This window comes from Marmota flaviventris, chromosome 9 (genome assembly GCF_047511675.1).
Source record: "Marmota flaviventris isolate mMarFla1 chromosome 9, mMarFla1.hap1, whole genome shotgun sequence".
Lineage (NCBI taxonomy): Eukaryota > Metazoa > Chordata > Mammalia > Rodentia > Sciuridae > Marmota > Marmota flaviventris.
The window spans coordinates 31,498,116-31,520,114 of record NC_092506.1 but is presented as its reverse complement, the minus strand read 5'-3'; the positions used below and the strand labels follow the sequence as shown (position 1 = coordinate 31,520,114).

The 21,999-nt window shown below is 42.4% G+C and overlaps 1 protein-coding gene across 1 annotated transcript in view; it reads left to right on the top strand.

Moving 5' to 3' along the window:
* The window catches only part of Kiaa1549l (KIAA1549 like), a 254,917-nt gene that overhangs the window by 191,107 nt on the left and 41,811 nt on the right, over positions 1–21,999 (top strand). Inside the window, exons 12-15 of the mRNA XM_034636214.2 lie at positions 1,716–1,900; positions 9,223–9,350; positions 16,349–16,530; positions 19,378–19,595. Of these exons, the coding sequence (XP_034492105.2) occupies positions 1,716–1,900; positions 9,223–9,350; positions 16,349–16,530; positions 19,378–19,595 (713 nt within the window). The remainder of the gene's footprint in view (positions 1–1,715; positions 1,901–9,222; positions 9,351–16,348; positions 16,531–19,377; positions 19,596–21,999) is intronic.

Sequence of the window (21,999 nt, the reverse complement as noted above, 5' to 3'; positions counted from 1 at the left end):
CCCCAGGGAATTGGGGAGACTATCCACAGCAAAGCCATGGGCAGCCTTCTGTCTTTTCTGTAGAGATTCTGTACCTGGGAAGAACTAAAACAGATTCTGATTTTGCAAAACAGGGTAATGACGGGGATTTGAGTTAACTCTGGTTCATCAAAAAGCTAAGTTGGGCTCTATCACATGCATGTGGCTGCCTGTCTTCTCTCAATCTTTGCTGGATGCAGCAAGAAAACTCCAACCTGTTCTGGGACACAGTAGTGAAGTTTGACAGGTCAGCCACAGTTCTAGACGGTGGATTGTTAAATCTGGTGTGCTTCTTAGACAAGTTAGCTGCCAAAGGAGGAGCTCCTGGTCATATCAAGTTCTGATAGACTCTAAATGGTAGGGGTTGACTTTCATCTCCAGATTTTCTGGAAGAGAATGGCTAAAGTTCACTTCACCTGGGATATGATTATTAGGAAGGTAGATGGTCATAACTAACACCAATGATTGAGCACTTACTATGTGCCAAGCTCTTAGCTAAATGATGAGCTTGACTTACTTAATCTTCATGGCATGGGGATTATTATCCCTATTATTATCTCCATGTTACAGGTGAAGAAACTGATGCCAAAGAATGTCAGTCACTTACCTGAGGTCACTCAGCTAATGCGTGGTTGGGTCAGGATCTGAATCCAGGAAGCCTGCTTTTGGACCTGCCATTCAACATCACACTGTCCCGCTTCAACTCTGTACCATACTGCATTGGGGTAAAAAATGGAATAGAGATGCTGCAGGAATTGTTTAAACATTCTTCCTGATTTTTCACTACCCTACTAATAGCTGCTTGTTGGATTTTGCCCTCAACTGTCTTATTCACTTGGAATTTCAGATATTGTACAATAAAAGCCTTACTAATTTCCCAGGAATGAATTATAGGACAGCCAGTCTGCTCAAGGGAGGAGTCTAGATCAAAGAGTGATGCCCTCAGATACATGTTGTTATTAATCACATGTGGTACCATGTTTCCCTGTTTTCAGATTTGTGTTCCACTTTGATACTCGGGGATGGTGGAAGCAAAGCAGATAAGATTGCCTTCATTTTTCACATGAGAAAATGGACGTTCAGAGACCAAATGACTTGGAAAAGCCATGCATTTGTTATTACACAATAAATTTATATGGGAGCAGAGTTCAAGGGGAGTCAAATACTTCAAGGCAGGAGATAATAGGATCTGGAATACTTTAATATATCAATTAACAACTGTTCCAAATTATGAGTATCCTTGACTTAAAAGGAATGGTCTAATGCCAGACTTGGGAGGCTGAGGCAGAATCACAAGTTTGAGGCCAACCTCAGCAATTTAGCAAGGCCCAAAGCAATTTAGTGAATAAAAATAAAGAGTGGTGGAGATGTAGCTCAGTGGTAAAGTTCCCTTGGTTTCAATCCCAAGTTAAAAAAAAAAAATGGTCTCAAGTCCTGGAAGAAGTTTATTCTCATTCTCACATACCTATTTGCATCTTGTTTACGCTCTTCCTTCTTCTGAGCAAGTCTTTTCTGTAGAGGTTCTGTACCTGGAAAGAACTAAAACAGATTCTGGTTTTGCAAGACAGAATAATGATGGGGATTTGAGTTAACTCTGGTTCATCAGAAAGCTAAGTTGGGCCCCCTCACATGCATGTCGCTGACTGTCTAGAAAATTTTTTCTCTAGAAATATGACAAACCTTTGTCCTCTTTGCAGCCTGTGCAAGGCTTTGACTATGCCAAGCAGCACCTGGGCCAGCAAGGGGCAGATGAGGAGGTCATCCCTGTGACTCAGGAAACGGTAGTCCTCCCCCTGCCCGTTAGAGATGCTCCTCAGGAAAGAGACATCGCTCAGGACGGGAGCACCATCAAGACAGCCAAGTCCACGGAAACCAGAAAAAGGTAGGCACGGGGCCCACTGCTGCTTCTCAGTGTCAGCAAGAGAAATAATGGATGGAGAGAGGAACTGTGTGTCTCAAGTGAATTCTGCTGTTCCCCTTAAAAATTCCCCTCCAAGCTCATTTTGAATATTGAAAAGGAGACTAAGGGAGATCACAGAATCTCAATACCTGCTCACTCCAGCTGCCCTTTGTGAGGCTTTATGTTGTGGCTCAACCTCAGCAGTGGAGATTCAGCCTCTCTGTTTGCTCTAACAAATTTGGCGGTAATATCACCCTTGCGTTTTTAATGTCTCTTAAAAAGCAGTGCCTTTGATTCAGGATTGTTGTATTTTCTCTGATTTCAGCAAAAACCATTTATTAAATTTTTACTATGAACAGAGCATTTGACAGGCATTAGGAGCCCTATAAGAATGTGTAAGATTGATTCCTGACCCCAAGGATCTCGTGATGGAGGAGACAGAGATAAATAATGGAACACTAAGCATGCTGATGTGTGGGTGCCCGCAGTGGGGTCTGAGTAAAGGGCTGTGGCGTAGACAGGAGGGAGGACCTCGTGCTGTCCAGGGAGACAGGATGGAGCAGGTTGTTTTGGCTCAGCCCTGAGGGCAGGAAGGGTCTGAGTCCTGGGAAGAGATAAAAGCATCCATCTGAAAGAGCTGGGAAGGAAGGACAGGGATGTCCTCTGAATGGTGAATGTTCCTGGAGTTTAGAGGTCACAGTGATTTGGGATGTAGCAAAGGATGAAACAAGAAGATGGATTAAAATTGTATATGGTCTTGACTGCCCCAGACTGAGATGGACCCTTATTCTCTAGACACTGAAAGTTCTCCAGGAACACAGTGATGGCCAGCCTGCATTTTTTTTTTATTTTCTGCATTTTTTTTTTATTTTGCCAACCCCTTCTCCCTTGCCTGAGATCACTATCATGTCATGTTACACATGACATTACAATGATCTCGACATTTCATACATTTGAATCAAATGGGGTATCATTTCTCATTTTTCTGATTGTACAGGTTGCAGAATCACATTGGTTATACAGTCGTGTGTATACATACAGCAATACTAGTGTCTATTTTATTCTGCTGCCCTTTCTATTCCCCCTTCCCCTCCCCTCCCCTCCCATCACTTCTCTCTACCCAATCTAATGTGACACACTTCTTTTTTTTTCCCCTCACATCATCATACATGTAATCTGTATAACGATGAGGATCTCCTTCCATCTTCCATGCAATTCCCCTTCTCCCTCCTTTTCCCTCCCACCTCTCTTCCCTATTTAGTGGTAGTCTTCTTCTCATGCTCTTCCTCCCTATCCCATTTTGAGTCATCCCCCTTATATCAGAGAAGACATTCGGCATTTGTTTTTTAGGGATTGGCTAACTTCACTCAGCATAATCTGCTCTAATGCCATCCATTTCCCTGCAAATGCCATGATCTTGTTATTTTTTAGTGCTGAGTAATATTCCATTGTGTATAAATGCCACATTTTTTTATCCATTCATCTATTGAAGGGCATCTAGGTTGGTTCCACAGTCTAGCTATTGTGAATTGTGCTGCTATAAACATTGATGTGGCTGTGTCCCTGTAGTATGCCATTTTTAGGTCCTTTGTGTATAGTCCAAGAAGAGGACTTTATACCTATATAGTATACTATATACCTATAGTTGGGTCAAATGGTGGTTCCATTCCCAGTTTTCCAAGGAATCTCCATACTGCTTTCCAAATTGGCTGCACCAATTTGCAGCCTGCATTTTTGAAGGACTACTTTTAATACAATCTAGATAGATGGGAGAGGCTAGGTTAGAGATGCAAAGACTCATTATTAGGACTTGGCCTCATAAAGAGGTCATGATCCCCATGGCAGGCACTGTTGCCTGGCAAAACCAACACTCATGCCAACCCCTTCTCCCTTGCCTGAGATCACTATCAAGGTAGAAAAGCCATGTCTTGCCTGCATCTATCCTTCTTTCCTCCCTTTATCGAACAGTTGCTTATTTGCTGTCTGTCTGTCAGGCACTAGGAATACTTCTCCGAACAAGGCAAAGTTCCTATTCTCACAGAGCTTACAACCTGGTGTGGAGAAACAGGCAATAAATAAATAGAGAAATAGAAAAGGTCCATGGATAAAATAAAAGAAGAAAGCTATGTTGGCAAGATTTCTGTTGTTTTGACTAACATACCTGAAAAGAACACTTATAAGAAAGATTTATTTTGTCTCATAGAAAGACTCTGCCTACAGTTAGTTGGCTCCGAGGTAGAACATCATGGCAGAAGGGTATGGTCGAGGAGAGCTTCCCAGGTCATGGCAGCCAGGAAGCAGATAGAGCACCACAGGAAGGGCCAGGGATAGATATAGTCCCCAAGGCCAAGCCCCCAGTGACCTACTGTTTTCACCATACTCCTGTAGTCCATTCAAATTATTAATCCATCAAGTGAATTATTCCACAGATGATGTCAGATCCCTCATGAGCCAATCTTTTTATCTCTGAACATTGCTGTATTGCCTAACACATGAGCTTTTGGGGGACATTCTTGACCCAAACCATAACAAAAACTGAAATGCAACAAAGGGGTGGAGGGAATGGGGCATAGCACTGTTTGAGGTGGGCAGCCAGGGAAGACCCCTCTGATAAATGACATTTAAGAAGGACCTCACCGGTTGAAATGAGGTGTCAGCCAGGAGGCTGTTGTGGGAAGAATGTTCTAAGTAGACAAAAGAGTATGTGCAAAGCCCAGAGGAGGGACCTCCTTGATGTGCTTAAAGAAGAACAAGAAGGCCAAGGAGGCTGGTGTGAACTAGGAAGGAAGTAGTGGTGGAGTCAGAGAAGTTACCTGTGGCTGCTCATGGCAGACTTTACAGACCAAAGTCAGGACTGGGAATTTTATTGAATAAAGGTCAGAAATCATTGGAGGGGTTTGAGAAGAGCAACAACACAACATGACTTAAACGCTCACTCTGGCTTTATGTGGAAAAGAGACCGCAGGGGTGCAGAGTGGAAGCAGAGAGACCTGTAGGAGGTTATTGCAGTGGTTCAGGTGAGAAGGCATGGGGACCATTGGGCCATTGTGTGAGAAGGGGGTGGATTCTGGAAATATTTTAAAGGAAGAGCTGACAAGATTTTCTGATAGAGTGTTGTGGGATATGGAAATTGAGAAGAATGAATTATCCATTTATTCTGTTGGAGACTGAAGAAGAAGAATGTTGTAGGGGATGATCAAGAGTTTAGATATGGGCATGGAGAGTTTGAGATGCCTAGAGATATGCAAGTAAGTCAAGCAGGAACCTTGTATTTTCTTTCAGAAATTCTTGATACCTCAAAAAGAGGGTTGGACTTCACCTTGTGCAGGAAAGAAAGTTGAAGGAATGTGCATTAGTTATCTGTTGTTCTGTAACCGCCCACTCCATAGCTTAATTGCTTAAAACAACCACCATTTATTTGGCTTATGATTTTGGTGGTCTGATAGTTTGGGCTGAGCTCCACTGGTTGGTTCTTCAGTCTCAGTTGGACTTGCTCCTGCATCTCCAGTCAGGTGATAGAGATCAAGTCAGCTAGGCTGACTCATTGCTGATAGCCTTTTCTGGGGGTAGCCCAGGTAAGTGGGGCCTCTCTCCACCTAGTCTCTGATCCTCCAACAGGCTAGCCCTGGCTTCCCAAGGTTCCCAGGGCAGCAAGAAAAACAAGCCCCCAAATGTAAGCATTTCTCAAGTCTCTGCTTGGGTCATGTTTGCTACTGTCCTGTTGGCCAAAGCAAGTCATATGATCAAGTTCAGAAACAGTGTGGGAGAAAAGGCCACAACACTTGGTTATAGAGAAGTATAAACAAATTGTGACCATTACTGCAGTGGATTAAGCAGGTGGGAGACCCTGAGCAGAGCAGAGTTGAAATGTACAGAGAAGCAATAGATGATTTATCTGAACTGACTTGCAAATAATAATACCTGTAGCAAATTATCCTCATCTTTGCCAAGTATGATAAAGACATATTGACAACTTATTTATTACCTATTCAGAAGATACTGAAAAGAAAGAATTAGTATTACTAAAATTAGGATATTAACACTTCCAGGAAGAGGTCTATTGGAGTTGAGTAAATTATTGAAAGATGAATTTTTTACAAAATTTTAGAATAAGCATTTTTTTTTGGATTAGTAAGGAGTCACCTCTTGCTGAGTTCATTTATTTACTATCAAATAATTATTAAGAAATATGATCTTATGAGGTAAATACAGATAACTAAAATAATGCCTATACCGCTGCATGAGTTATTAGCTTCATTATTTTACTATAAAAATATAATTTACTAAGGATTGACTATATCACTGCCTAGGCTTTGGGAGAAACCTCATTTCTCGTCAAGTCATGGTCAAGATCATTCAGAAAGATTTTAAACACTAAATCCATGCTTCTGGTTTCCCTATCTTGCCACATCCGTCTCCTCATTCCAGTTCCATAAGGACTGTAGGGCCTCACAGGATGGGTGTGTTTGATGACCAAAAAAAGGGTTGCAGATTAAAAATAGGGGAAACCAATTAATTGGTAATTATTAATATGTTTTATTTTTAAAAATTATTTTAAAACAGAAATCTGAGGATTCAGTCACTTCTAGATAGCCTGATGTGTGGCAAAAGGATCTTTTTCTTCCATGTAGGGTCTTGGTGATGTTATTTTGTTGGTCTCTGGCTGGAATTGATAGGCCAGAATGGAGAACCAACCTCATAGGAATATTCAGCCATTTGCAAAGGGCACTTAAATTAATGACTGGCCATAATTGTTCATCAATTGATTAGTTCCCACCCCAAAGAATTCCTCTCGTCTCCACCTCTACATAGCTTCAGAATGGGGACCATTGAGTTCAATAGTGTAAAACTACAATCCCACAGGTGGTGCATTTGTGCTTTCAAAAATCACTTATATTACTGTTATGTGAATTGCCTGTGTGCATGGGAATTTTGAACAGGAGGTTTTCAAAAATATTTTTAAGTTGTTGATGGACCTTTATTTTATTCATTTAATTATATGCAGTGCTGAGAATCAAACCCAGTGCCTCACACAGGTGAGGCAAGTACTCTACCACTGCTCCACAACCTCAACCCTTGACCAGGAGTTTTGAGTCGATGACTTCATGTAAACAGAGCTCTACAAACTGATGCAAAAAATACAGCAGACTTAGCTTTTCTCTATAGAAATTTGCTCACTGACACTTTTCCTTGGAATGAGAACAAGGAGTCAGAAAATTGATTCAGCATCAAGGAATGGAAAGGGTATGAAAATACCACCAAAAATCATTAAGTAATTTGCAAATGTAAAAACAGATTACAAAGAGATTTTTTTCCTTCCTGTCTGCACCTAAATGAAAACTTTTTTGTTCCAATAAAACCAATGGGGGGAGTAGGTACCTTTAACTATGAGATTCTGAAAACAATCCAAGGGCATATGTCTTCTCTGTGTATGTGAATTTTGACATCCAGCATTCAGTGAACAAATAGTTATTAGATAAATAATAATACATATTCAACAAATTAATGCCCGATCCATGTTTTTCCTAGACTATACCCTTTGTATTAGTATTTTTATAAGATGTTAAAAGGTTTCATGGTGAAAGAGACTTGTGGACAAATAAATTGGGGAAATGCTATATTAAATGCTAATGGAACTAGATGAGCCTATTTTTGATAGAACTGATCAAAGCCTTTTGTATGCTAATGTGCATTTAGAATCCCCAAAGGAAAAATATAGTGAACATTTCCCAAACTGAGAGGGGTGTGTGGAACTTTGGCTCTAGTGTTCTATAGAACACTCAACAGATGCTATCTTATCCTGTAAGTATCCCAACATTCACTGTTGGTGGCTTTTAAGGTACTAATGTGTATAGAACTGAGAACTCTAAATTCGCAGAGAAAAAGGAGGAGGAAGGAGGAAGGAGGAGGAGGAGGAGGAGGAGGAGGAGGAGGAGGAGGAGGAGGAGGAGGAAAATGAGTGTCTGCAGGGCACATAGCATCTACCTAAGAAGCTGCCTGCCTGTAGGTCAGGGGCTTTCATTCTAGTCAATTTTCTGTTGTAGGATCCAGATGCCAGTATTTTTTTGGCATTAGTTGGACAACTGACAGTAGAAGACCAAGAGGCTAGTCCTATCTAGGTAGCTGCCTGCTGACCATATTCCATAGAGAGGAGACAGGCGGTTGGTCCTTGTGCTCCGTCTACCCACAGTGGCATGATCTGAGGGTTCAGAGAGTGCCAACCTATGGGGGACTTTTGAGAGTCCACTTTTCCAGAGTTCCAGAAGGCTGGAGTCCAGCCCTGAGGAAAGGAAAGAAGTCCATGGCTTGCCCTCAATGGGGTTGCTGCTGTAGTCAAGGAAGGAGGGTGTTCTGGGGTGTGGGTGGAAGGGCAGCCCTGGTTTCCTGGCTGGTTCACCACTGCCCAACTCTGCCCCAACAGCTCTCTTCAGGGTCATGAGCTTCATGTTCCCCTCTTCTGTATGAGGCTGGCTGTCACCAAATCAGGGGATCATTCTAGTGACTCTTGACCAGTTCTGGAAGTACTTGGCATAGTCCTTGGCACACAGAAGATATCCCTGATGAGAGTGCTCAATATGGATTGGCATCACTGTGTCTATAAACCTGTTTACCTGGTATGATGCTTGGCACAAAGAATGGGTACGATACATATTTCTGAAGGGACAAATAGCTCAAGTTGGCAGTTTCAAAATAGAAGTGCTTACTAGTTCCTATAGTTAAAAGTTCCTATGGTTCCTATAGTTAAATTTCCACACACCCCTCTCAGTTTGGGAAATGTTCACTATATTTTTCCTTTGTGTAAGTGTGTGTGTGTGTGTGTGAGAGAGAGAGAGACTTGACAGAGTAAAGACCCTGTGGGGTGACTTAATCTGTAGTTTTTAAGGTCAATACCATGAAGAGAATAGCCAAAGAGAACTGTGTTCTATACATGTCTGAAGACGCCCAGGGGATTCAAACACTCAGCATCAAAAGTGCTCTGTGTTGAAAGGAGGACGTGCTACACAATCACGGTGGCCATTGTTTCCATAGTCACCAGGGTGTTAACGAAACCACGATGGGACTGAGGGCTGAGCTCCCCTAACTTGTCTGCGGAGCCGGGCAGGGGCGAGTGCACTTCAGCACCTCCAGCCTCACCCATGCAGCAGTGTGGGTGGGTTTTGTTGTCTTCTTTTCTTGTATCATTTCTTCTTTGCTGGTAAAACTGGAACGAAAGGCTACAGACATCAACTGTGCAAATAACCTTGAGAGGCGGCTGTTCTAGTCGAAACTTACACGGTCTCCCTTGTTGCTATGGTTACCTCCAGCAGGTCGCCCAGTGAGACTGGCTCTGTCATCAGCAACGAATCAGGGAAGCCCAGCTCAGGGAGACGCTCACCCCAGAACGTAATGGCACAGCAGAAAGTGACAAAGGAGGAGGCAAGGAAGAGAAATGGTGAGAAGCCTTCCCGCCAAGCACCACCAGCCCCTCCCACGCGTGCCCGCTCACACGCCTGCGCGTGTGTCGCACGAACCGGGTCCTCTTTCTTCTGCACGACAAGGACCCCGAGACGGCTGTGAACCTCTTGGGTGATCACCATAGCTCCTTCTCTGAATTGTCCTGTCCTCCCCTCTCTGCACTCTGTTCTTAAGGAATTGTGCAGTTTCTTAGAAAATCCCTCTGCAGGACGTCTTGATGTTTGCTTAGAGATTTTTCAACTTCTTCAGTGAATCCACATGATTTCTAGCTTTGGGTCCATTAAGGTAGCAGGTCTCAGAAATGTTGCCCTTCTTTGAGATTTTCTTCAATTTCTCGCCCTGATACCCCTGATGAGTTTCAGGGGGTTCAGTCAGTACCAGTGAGTTGAGATATTGCAAATACATCTGGGGCAGGGGACCATGAACAGATCTGTGATTTAAAAAAAAAAAAATCAGCTTTATGCTGAATTCTTCTGGGAAACTTAAGTGTTTAGTTTCCGTCTCACACAGATCATTTCATTCCCCATAAAGGATGTGTTTGAGGTCTATTTCTGGGTTGCCTGAGCTCCCTTATTGTGCTATAGATCACCTCTGTTGGACATCAATGTGCATCCCCCCCCTCTCCTGATCCCACCTTTGTTCTGACCCTCATCCCCATGTGGTCCTTCTGCTCGTGAGGCTGTCTTACTGGAGAGCAGAGTACAGGAGCTTGGTGCTGCTGGTTTCAGATCAGGGAAAATTCCTTTTGGATTTCAAAGGGTTATAGGTGGAGCTCTACAGAAATGCCAGGTGAAAAGCTAAGCAATCTGGCACTGTGCTTGGCTGCACTTTTCTTTTACGGGAATTTGATGAAGTGAAGTTCAGGAACTCTCTCTTGAAGCTAGTGCCAGAATATTATTTTGTTTTCAAATGTCACTTATTTCTTTTTTCTGGAGGGAGGGAGGGAGGGAGGGAGGGAGGGAGAGAGAGAGAGAGAGAGAGAGAGAGAGAGAGAGAGAGAGAGAGAGAGAGAAAAGATAGACACACAGAGTGGATTTGCATTCCAGAGAGAAAACATAGTCCCCATCCTTATTTCCAGTTATTATGTAAAGCACCTGTTTAAACTGTCATGTCACTCAGAGATGATCTGAAATACATGGGAAGACATACTATGCCATTTTATGTAGGGGACTTGAGCATCCACAGATTTTGTTATCTGTAGGTATTCTGGAACCAATCCTCTGCCTCTGAGGTACCAAGGGATACAAGTTCTGCAGTGGTCACTGACCCCTAGTCCAGATGATATTATCCTACCCTCCCTCCCCACTCACCCACCCCAGGCCTCATGTAACCCTGAATAACTCAGTGTATGTCTTTCTCCGACCTTTTTACTATGCATACAATAACATGCACATATCTTTGTGTTTTGTTATCTTGCTTTGTTTTCTTTTATGAAATGGAATCAATGTACATATTATCCTATGCCCTTTTTCCTGCTCAAAAATGTGCAAAGTACAGACTTCTCTGACAATGAGTAGACATTCATAACATGATGCCCTTTGTCCTCTCCTGTATTTAATCCATGGAGGAAGAGGAAGCAGCCAGTTATTGACCGCGTCACTCCCCGCCCCCCTGGAGACACTCTGACCTGCTCTAAGTGTCCCTGCTGTCCTTCACTGTTCCTATTTGTTCACCTGCTCTGCCTGCCTCCTTATTATGTTTAGGTCACTGACTATTTAAATAGGTGGTCCATCTTATATGAATACATCATAGTGAATCCCACCATCATGTACATCCATAAAAATGGGGTCCTAACTAGAATAAGATACATTCCGTGCTTGTACATTTATATCAAAATGAATTCTACTGTCAGATATAACTAAAAGGAACCAAAAACAAACAAACGGCAGGTCCAGAAATAGCAATAGACAGGTGTGTGAATAAAATGCAGTTACTGTACCAGGTTGAGGTTTTTGTTTGTTTTATTAAGAAACTATCCTTCCCAGGTTTAGAGTGCTTACTCGCTCACATTTTACTTTTGCCAAGTAAACGCAGTGAATTTTCAGTGATTGTTTCTGTTTTACTGTAAGTTTCCATTCAATGAGGTTAAAGATTAAAATTTCCAACTAGGAATGATAGAACCAACTCACTCATTTTATATAAAACTCAACCAGTGCAGAACCACATTAGCATTCTAGAATCAATCTCTTATGAAACCCACATTTGTCTTTTTCTAATCAAAGGGCTCCTTTTTATTGTAATACTAGATAAGAGTTAACCAATAAACGTCAATAATGTATTTGGATTAGAAGATGGATGGAAGGGAGGGAGGGAGGGAGGGAGGGAGGGGGATAAAAAAACACTGAATGGGATTGTGGAGAAAATAGAAAGGCGTTTTTTGGTCACTTTGCTAGCCTGCAAAGAGTATTGAGCTCTTCTCGTTTGGCCTCTGAGTACAGATTCTTCTGTTGGTATGGAATATTCCAGTACTGTTGTCTTATGGCTTGGTGTGTGTTCTAGAAGCTAGGGTTACAGAGGTTAATTAATGTTAATGTTCTGGGCTGACATTCTAAAGCTATTCTTATTTTCCACCAGTTTTGTTGCACCAGTTTTTGTAGCTTCTAAAATTCTTCTTTTGTGAAAATAAAAACTTTAAGAGGAAAAGACCTTATCCTGCTAGCAACATGACTTCCACAGCTCCTTGTTGCCCAATGGCCTCTTAGTGACCATAGCTGCAATGCAGTTTTAGAGTCGATTTCATGAAGATGTTTAATTATATATGGGAAAGTTAGATGTGACAACAAGAACAATTGGGTGCTTTCCTCAACCAAATATAAACATTTGCACTTGAACCTAGTGTCACCTTTGAAAGGTGTTTTCCAAAAGAGAGAGTTAAGTTAAAATAAAATATGCATATTTTTCTTCATCCATTTAGGAGGAAACAACCTCCTTAAATCCTGTGTCATTCAGATTTCACTGAGGCCCAGAATCTAACAGCCATGGGCAAATGAGGAAAGAGGAGAAAGCATTAGAGACTTTCAGGAGTCAATTGCTTTTTCAGTAGGGGTCTTGGGGAAAGATCTAGAATTAGGACATAAAGGAAGAATGTCAGAGATACTAGCTCAAAAACAGTTTCAGTTCTCATTTATTCTTTGCTCTCCAGATGATGTGGAAGCTTGCTTTTACTCATTTAGGTTCTCACTGGCAAATGGTAATTGTAGATATTCATAGGGTACCATGTGATTTTCGGTACCTGCATATGTGTGGAATGACCACACCATGGTAATCAACATATCAGATTACACCAGAGGACAGTGATTCTAGTGGTCGATTATTAATAGTCCTTGGCTTTAATGAACATTTCAGAAAAAAACATGTTTGAATAGCATTTCTGCCTCCAATGGGAGGATTTTCCCCATGCCAATTGAACATGAAAAGTGAAATCTTTTTCTAACTTGATTTACTGAAATAAAAACCAACAATGCAAATAAAGTACAACAAGATAGAAAATGGTGGCATAGTGGCATCTACTGTGTGGATAGCATCCTAAGACTCTTCCTCAGCTTAACTGTGGCCCTTGCCCTTAGCATCCTTCCATGCTTTTTACTTTAGGGACTAATTATGCATTAAAATCCCCATGAACCTGCTGCTCTCACACAACATTTAATGCATTAATATTTAACATGATGTCTTTGAATGTATTTTTCTGTAAAGTCTTTTTGGAAAGAGGATAACTAATTAATCTTAAAAACCTAGAGGAATTGTTGTACAAATCTGGATATGACTTTTTTTTTCAAATTGAAGTAGAAATAGAACTGTAACTTATACAATTTCTAGGATGTCGTTTTCCTGTCCTATTATAATCATGCTGCCCACAGCATGAGGGGTGAAGGTGTCAAACCTAGAAGCAATAAAAATGCTCCATACCATCTCTTCACCTCTGAATGGTTTAGTGATAGCATGACTTTAGCATCCACATTGGCATCTGTTTTTCTGGCTCTCATATCTCCTTTCCCAAGTCAAGAAAACTGAGCCATTCATTCATTCACTCATTTATTCACCAAATACTTATTGAAAGCCAGCTCCATGGGAAACACCATTGAAAGGCAAGAAGCATCAGCCTTTTAAAAGATGGGCAGGAATAGAGCTTCTATGCTAGTGGTAGGGCAAGGGCAGATTGTCAGAACATCAAATCAGTAATGCTAAGAGCAATGAAGAAAGTATAACAAGATGACAAGGGGTGGTTGTAGGCGGCTGGTTAGGGAAAATAGTTTTCAAGCTGCAACTTGAAAAGTAAGAAGGTACTGGGCATGGAAAGGTCTTCAGAAATTGCAGTCTGAGAAGGGGAAGGCTAAAGCAAAACACAGAGCAGGTGAAAACAGAAATGCATGTTTTTGTCACTTTGCTAGACTGCAAAAAATATTGAGCTCTTCTTGTTTGACTGGCCTCTGAGAAGATTGCTGTGATGGAGCAGAATGGATTAGTGGGTAGGAGATGGGCTCTGCGAGGTGGCCAGCCCCAGCTCCCCTAGGTCCCTGTAGGGGAGAGATGAAGTCTGCAGATGGTTCTGATCAGAGACATAATGTGATCTTGTTCCCTTTCAAAATTCATCCATCCTTGCTGCTGGGGAATATGCATTTAGGGGTAAAGGGATAAGAGTGGAAATGCCAAGGTAGGTGATTGCTTAGAAGGTATACATGTAACAAAATTGCCCCTATACTTAGTGACCTAAAATGACAATCTGTATTTATTGTCTTTCATAATTTCTGTGGGTCTGGAATTTAGCAGTGGCTTAGCTGGGTGATATTGGCTTAGGGTCTCTCATGAGATCATGGTCAAGATGTTGGTGTAAATTGTAGTCAACTAACACCTTGACTGAGCCTGCAGATGGCTCACTCACATGACTGTTGGCAAGAAGCCTGTGTTCCCTGCCGGATGGACTTTTCCAAAGTACTGCTTGAGTTTCCTCATAACATGGCTGCTGGTTTTCCCCAAAAAGCAAGGTGGAAGACATCATGGTATTTTTTTAATTATTATTTACTCTCGCAGAGTGGTGTGCAATCACCAGGGATTTCTTGCCTGCTCAGAGGGATAAGCCTCCTGAGAAATTAAAGTCTAGAATAATTAGTGAAAAACAAAAGACAAACAGTGAGAAATGATAGTTTTAAAGATGGAGCCCTATAGATCCAGTCCACACAGGAGCTGGAGCTAGACAATTAGAAAATGCCTCCTGTGGTTTATTTAAGGGGGTACATCAAAGGCAAAGGTAAGGTTTCAAGGGCAGAGTCTTGCTTCATGAGGTCTCGCAGTCAGCAGGTTGATTGGCATCTTGGCAGGCCACACCTATCTCAGAGGGGCTGTGCGGCTGTGGTTGTAGCAGGTCATCCCATCTCCTATGCTGTGTGGGACCTGGGGAAGAGCTTAAATAAGGCTCATGATGTGTCTGGGCAGTCAACCAGAGGAAATGTCCACTGGAAGTTCCCAGACACCCAATTCACCTATTCATTAGGCTGCGGTCCACACACAGCCCACAGATGGCTTTCCACAATTTACCACCAAGCCTTGGAAGTAACACACTGTCATTTGTGCAATTTCCTCTTGGTTTCCTAGATCAGTTCTATTCATTGTGTGAGAATTAGGAGATGAGAATTATTAGGAGCCAGCTTGGAGGCTGGTTATCTCATATGGTTTGTTTACCACGTGCAGGTGGAAAATGGTAGTGGTGACCAGACAAGAGGTGCCCAGCTAAGCTACCCTCTAAAAATATATACATATGTAGCAACATGTCTGAAGAGAGATGTCTTCTGCCATTGGCTGCTTGGTGAACTACTCTTTGCAAATCAGTCAACAAAACTCTAAAAAAGAAAAAAATCTAATTATAACCCATTGTTAGACTCAGAGGTGTTTTATCCACACTGTAAAATAACAATTTACTTGGCTTAATTTGACAGATCTTCTGTGATTATGATAAGTGACAGAATGATACATACTATGTGTTTCTCAATAATTTAAACAATATCCCAGTCTCTTGAGCAGGCAGGAGGAAAGATGAATACACTTCCATTACATTCATATTTTATATAACACCTATTTTGCTTCTAAACTGTCTGCTGGTGTAGTTGTTTGAACAGGCTTAATTTATCTCTTGCCGAGCCACGCTCAATAAGCTGTCATTCCTATAGTTACTTCCTAGGAATATGCTTTAAGAACAAGGAAATCAGCAAGATACCACTGGCCCCGAAACTTCTTCTGTCAGCTGGGAAAACACAAAGCCAACTGGTATCTTTCAGCCATCACAGCAGAACTATCTGTCAAATGGGAAATTAATTTAACCAACTGTTGGTGGTAATCAGTCTATTTAATTAGTTATTTAATTAATTTGTTTCTCTGGTGGTTATTTTATAGCTTTCTTTTGTTTTAAACAAATGAAAAAAACCAAAACCCAAATTCTTGGAGAACCAGCCTTCAGAAAGAAAAAGAAAAGAAAAAAAAAGTATTAACAAGAATGAGAGTAGCCAGTGGATCAAGAGAGACTTGCCATCTTGGCGCCATGCAAAAGGTTGTCACTTTGGTGACCAGGACTGCACTGCACGCTTGCCTCTTGTAATGGTAGATGTTAAGAATAGTTGTGGGGTTTGGCCAATTTTTTTTTCCCATTTCCAACTCAAACAGAAGACAAATTTAGTTTTTATTCATTTTCAAATGCGTTTTGTCACAGTTTTGGAAGAATGGTGTTTGCTGTTTAAATTCGAACTTTTAAAATTCTTTCTTGCCCATGGATAATGCAACAGGAGGGGGCAGATAAATAGCACCGATCTGAAATTTAAAAGAAAACCACAAGCACAGTGAGCCCTTGACACAAATCCAGATGCTGTTGTCTCTGATGTCGTTTTGAGTCAAGTGGCATCCTTAGGTGCCAAGACTGCAGCCTGTTCTCTCTGGCCACGCAGCGCCCGTACATCATAGTAAAATCAATGTGTTTATGTTGTGCTTCAGTGCCAGCGAGTGATGAAGAGGAGGGACCTGTCCTCTTTGACAACTCTGGCAAGGTGGCTGCTGATCCCTTCGACACGTCCTCTGGGTCTGTGCAGCTCATCGCAATCAAACCCGCAGCCCTCCCCGTGGTGCACCCCACCTCGGACAGGAGCCAGGAGACCTCAGCCGTCCTCAACGGGGAGGTGAGCATCCAGCGACCCTGTGCAGAGTGTGGCCAGACCTCAGGGATTCGGAGTAAGGGGTATTGAGCTGACCTCAGCCTCTCAAGGTCATTTTTGCCTCTGCACATGGTAGACCTCCATGGTTGACGCCTTCAGAGCATTTTCTGCCTTCTCTGAAAGCCCAGAGGGAGCCTTTTAAAAAGTCTGGTTATGAAGAGGAAAATCAGAAATCCTACTTCCCCTGCCCCTCACGCATACAGCCTTCTGCCTCACACCCCGAAATTTCCATTAAGGATGTCATTGTGATGGTGATGGGAGGGGGGTGAATTGAGAGGGAAGTGGAGAATCTATCATTGTGTGGACAGGGATGGGGCCTGCTGTAGGCTCTGAAATGGCATTTATTCGTTCCAGAAAGCTCAAAACAACCCATTGGCTGCTTTGAGGAGAATACCAATGGGTAACATGATATTAATCAACTTTCCTTGGAGTTTGAAAAAAATTGGTAACGTATGTTAGGAAGCGATGATTTACCAAATAAAATTAGATAGAGAGATAATAGATGAGGACAGATGATAAACAGGTGATAGGTAATTGATAGATAATTGATGACTGACAGATGGTGGGGGGAGGGGCAGAGCCCATGCTATCTCCAAGGGAGAACAAGAAGTCACGTAAAAATTACCTGCCATCCTCTGTCTTCTGCAGAAAAATGGTCAGAGGGTTAAAAATGTTTATGAACCGTTAAGAAGGTGTATACGGAACCTGCTTGTGAACACTTAAGCTACACAGGGGTGCGGGCATGCGAGCACACACAAGCACTCACACTCTGATGCTTTCCTCTGATGCCAAGCCATCGGGATGATCATGCCTTTCATTTGCTTATGCCCTGATGTTACCTCCAACAGGTGGGAGATTTCTGAAGTTTTAAAGTCTTTTTATTACCGTACCTTAAGAAAGTGTCGCAGTCCCTGTACAACCGGGTGTTGTAAACATCCATCAGGTGTTGTCCTTATTCCACTATTCAGGATGCTTACACAAGCATTTTATGAACCTGATTGAAGAAGTGCCTCTGGGCAGAAAGACTGAGCTGGCCTAAAGTTGTGATAGTTGACTTTTAAAAATAACTAGTTATATAGACTCATAGAGCATCCATTCCACCTTCCTAATTTTTTAGATAAATAAAACTGAGCCCAAGGGATCAGATGGCTTGCTCAAAGTCAAAGTGAAGATTACTGTGGTAGCCATGATGTTCAGGTGCCCGGGCTCCATGTCCAATGTTCCTTCTTTCTCTTTAAAAAAATTTTTTTTTTCAGCCCATTGGTGAAAAAATAGCATTGATCTCTTGAGCTACACCACCATGGTTTGAATCCCAGCCCTTTCATTTGCCATCTGTGTGACCTTAGGCAGGTTAGTTAAATCTTCTGTATCTCAGCATCTTCATCCATAAAATAGGGCTGCTCTGAGGCATTAGGTAAAGCATTAGAACAATGCCTAACTCACAGTAAGCACTTTATTATTACCATCAATCAACAAGGATGGATTAGTTGATCATGTACTTTGTGCCCCTTGGCTCTATAATCTGATAGCCTGGATGCCTTCCCAAAACCACTGAATCTCCATGGGTGCAATTCTGCCATCAGACATGCAGGGTGCTGAGGCCAATAAGAATTAGCTGCTCTTAATTAGGACCCTCTACCTAATTGTGGCTGCCTTGCCTGGGTCTCTTTGTCCCATCTTAATCATAAGAGCATCATGGAGACAGACTCTGAATCTGGGATAGATGTGATTTACCACTCCCTTTTCCTCCCAGGCCCATCACCCTGTCACAGAAGGAGAACAGATGAGCATTTTCCTCGTCCAGAAATGAATTCTTGCTACATTTGGGTAGTTAAAGGAATGGACCTTGCTGGCATTTGGATTGGAAGAGAGCCCTGAACTGTTCTCTGTAATTTGCTGCCTTGTGGAGCTTGACACAGATTGCTTTATAATTTTCTTTCTTCTTTTCTCATGGGTGACTGGTTTAAATGGAAAAAAAAACCCCATAACCCCAAAGCCATAAATTTTCCTTTTATGAATTACAGGAAATTCTTTTAAAGAGTACTTTAAAGAAAACATAACAACCACAAAGAAAGTTCAGCAAAGTGGGTGTAAACTCCTTATCATTCTGTTATTTATTAATCACGGTCATCTGCCTGAGTCTTTCACAGGTCAGAGGGACATTAGCCATGTTCCTTTCTAAAAAACCAGACTGGCTTTGCCCCATCCAGCAGGATCTGGTTGGCATTAGTAGCCAGATGAAGCTTCAAAATGGTCTCTCTGATTTACTGAAATGTTCATCCTTGTGCAGTTTGATAGTGTGGCCTCAGGAGCAGGACACTTGTCCTCCCTTCCCTCTCCAGTCATCCCAACTCACAGGCCTCAGGGACTAGTGGTCTCATCCAGCTGGGCCTCAGATAGACGGCCCAGGGAGGCCACTGGGTTTCTCAGGGCTGGAACTAGACTCAGAACATAAAAACTAGCTGGTGAACCAGGTCAGAGGTCCCCACATCAAGGAACCAAAAGAATGAAGAAAGAATAAGGACCAGCACCACAAAACGAAGAGTGAAGAGTAAGACCTGGGCCTGAGCAGCACCCAGGACAGTGGGAGAAGGAGGTCCTGATGGAAGGGGTCAGGTGACCGAGTGAGAGCCAGGCTCCATGCTATTTGTGGGCTGGTGTGAAAAGGGGACCCAGGTGAGTCTGGTTGGCTCAGAGGACCAGAGGTGAAGCCTAGGCTAGCTTTTCCAGGAGTTGTGACCTTCTGGTGAAAGCTTCTCAGATGTCAGGTATGCTGGGTCAGGTGTGGCCTGAGACTGTCTCTCCCTCCAGGTGAACAAAGCCCTGAAACAGAAGTCAGACATCGAGCACTATCGGAACAAACTGCGCCTCAAAGCCAAGAGGAAGGGGTACTATGACTTCCCCGCAGTGGAGGCAAACAAGGGTCTGACCGAGAGAAAAAAGATGTATGAAAAAGCCCCAAAGGAAATGGAGCATGTTTTGGATCCAGACCCGGAGCTGTGCGCTCCATTCGCGGAGTCTAAAAACAGGTGCGGCTCTAGGGAATTTGCTTTAGATTGCTGTATCATATGTGGGATGAGGGCCAAGGATGCCCTGGGCAATATAGACCTGCTCCCTTGATCTGGTGCCTTAGGACTGTGATCTTTGCAGGCTGCTGATCTGGGCCTCGCTAGAGTGTGCAAGCAGATGCTCTAGGATGAGTCAGGAAGAGTGGAAAATTGAAGCCATTAAAAAAAAAAAATTCCAAGGCAAACAACCATAATTGTCCTTTGCCTTAATGGTATTTTCAAACCAGTAGCCATTTCAGAGCTGGGTGAAAATATAATTATCACCTACCTTATTAATGCAACTTCTAGATCAAGGGACATTGTATTTTTCAATTATGTTAGTGGCTGTTGCATAAGAAAAGCAAATTTCATGCTTCACCTTTTTATTCGGGCTTAGTAAGTGCTTATCACATTGCTGCTCAGCGTTCCATGCTGGTTCATCTTGTGCACTCATAGATTTGTTCAATTTTTCAACATTTATTGTCACCTGCAATGCATTAGGTACCAGTCAGGATGCTGCATACTGTCATGACCGTGTGTGTTCTCATTTATTCCTTCAATTCCTTCAACATTTTATAGTGGACCAGACAGGCTGATTGCTGGAAATTAAGGTCTGATGGGAGAGAAATATAATTACCCTAAAAATGCTAATCACAAGTCTGATGGGTTTTTGAAATTCGGGCTGTCATGGTGATCTAAAGGGGGCGCCCAGCCTAGTGAGGTAGGGCTAGTGTAGGTGGTTTGAATTGGCATCTGTCTCAATCTGTTCTATGATGCTACAACAGAACACCTGAGACTGGATAATTTATAATGAACAGAAATTCATTTTCTCACAGTTCTGGAGATTGAGAAGTCCAAGGTCAAGATGCCAGCATCTGGCAGGAACATTCTTGCTGCATCATCACATGGCCGAAGGTAGAAGGACAAAGAGGGCAAGAGGAGGCCAAACTCACCCTTCTGTAATGACATTAACCCATTTTGTCCCATTGCCCTTGAAGTGGAACACCTATGCATATTTAAATATAGTGCATAACATATAATACAATTGCATAGGAAGAGTATAATTGTATTATAATATCTTCATGTTAGTGCTAATTAATATAATAACATTTAAGTTCTAGATTATGATTTTCAGCCTATTTTAATGCATCTGTGCCAATTTCATTGAAAGAACTGAAAACTTGGGGTTTCATGGGTTAATGTCATCCACATGGGCAGAGCCTTGGTGGCCCTATCGCCCCCGAAATGTCCTGCCTCCTAACATTGCCAAAGCAGCAACCAAATTTCAACATGGGTTTTTGGAGGAAAAAGAACATTTTACCCATAGCAGCTGCCTTCCAAGCCATCTCAGCAGAGTGCCCTCGAGTACCTGGGAAGAGGTTCAGGTTAGCGAAGCCAAGCACACCCACCTTTCTCCCCTTCCTGCCTCCCTGAGCCATTTTCATGGTTCAAGACTGCCTCTTTCCTACACCCACTCTCTCCTTGGTGACTTCCCTCCCCCAGCTTTAAACATGCTGCCACTGTCACCTGTCACAGAGCCACTGCAGGTCCATGCTCACAGCTGGGGCTCACTAGGGCAGTTCCTGGCCTGAATGGGGTATTTATCAAAAGGAAAAATGACTACATGACAGGCTTGGATTAAAGCCACAAAACCAACTTGAGAGGGGGAGTGAAAATTTATGAATAGAATCAGCATAACTTATTCTCTACAAAGAAAAAGAAGAAACTCTCAACCGGAGCTTAATTTACCATGCTTCCAATTAGGCTTGGTTGGTATGGAAGCTATTGATATAAAGTGACACCGTGACAGGGTTCACAATGCATGTGCTTTCCTGCACTTGATGACTGTAGGAAAGAAGAGAAGATATGGATTTTGTCTGGAGGCTGGAGGTTACTTCAACTTTTACTTTGCAGTTTGGGACCCCTTATCTAGTGGTCTCTTATAGTCTGGGCTGAGACCTCCTTTTCCTCAGTTTTCTGCTAACATTCAGGGAAAATGAATCGATGATCATATGCAAATAAGAGGAACTTAGTTTGACAGTTACTTGAGCAAGAACAATTTCAATGATGGCTTTTTTATGAAAAGATAATGAACAAAGAATGAATGGACCTGTCTTCTGCACTGTCCAGCACAGGTTCAGGCCAGATGCGGAAGGCCTTGGTTGGTGGCCTGCTGATGCTGCTGGGCATGTGTCACTAATTCTCAGTACATGTTCACTGAAGAAATGATTCAATGACTCTTGAAGCACCAAAAACTAATTTATTTAAGAACTTTGACCAGGTTATGGAACAATAATAATGGATAATCACAAACTGGGTGACCTGGGAATAGGAATGGAGATAGGATCCTTAAGAGATGGGAAGGGGGAGAAAGATCATCAGAAAA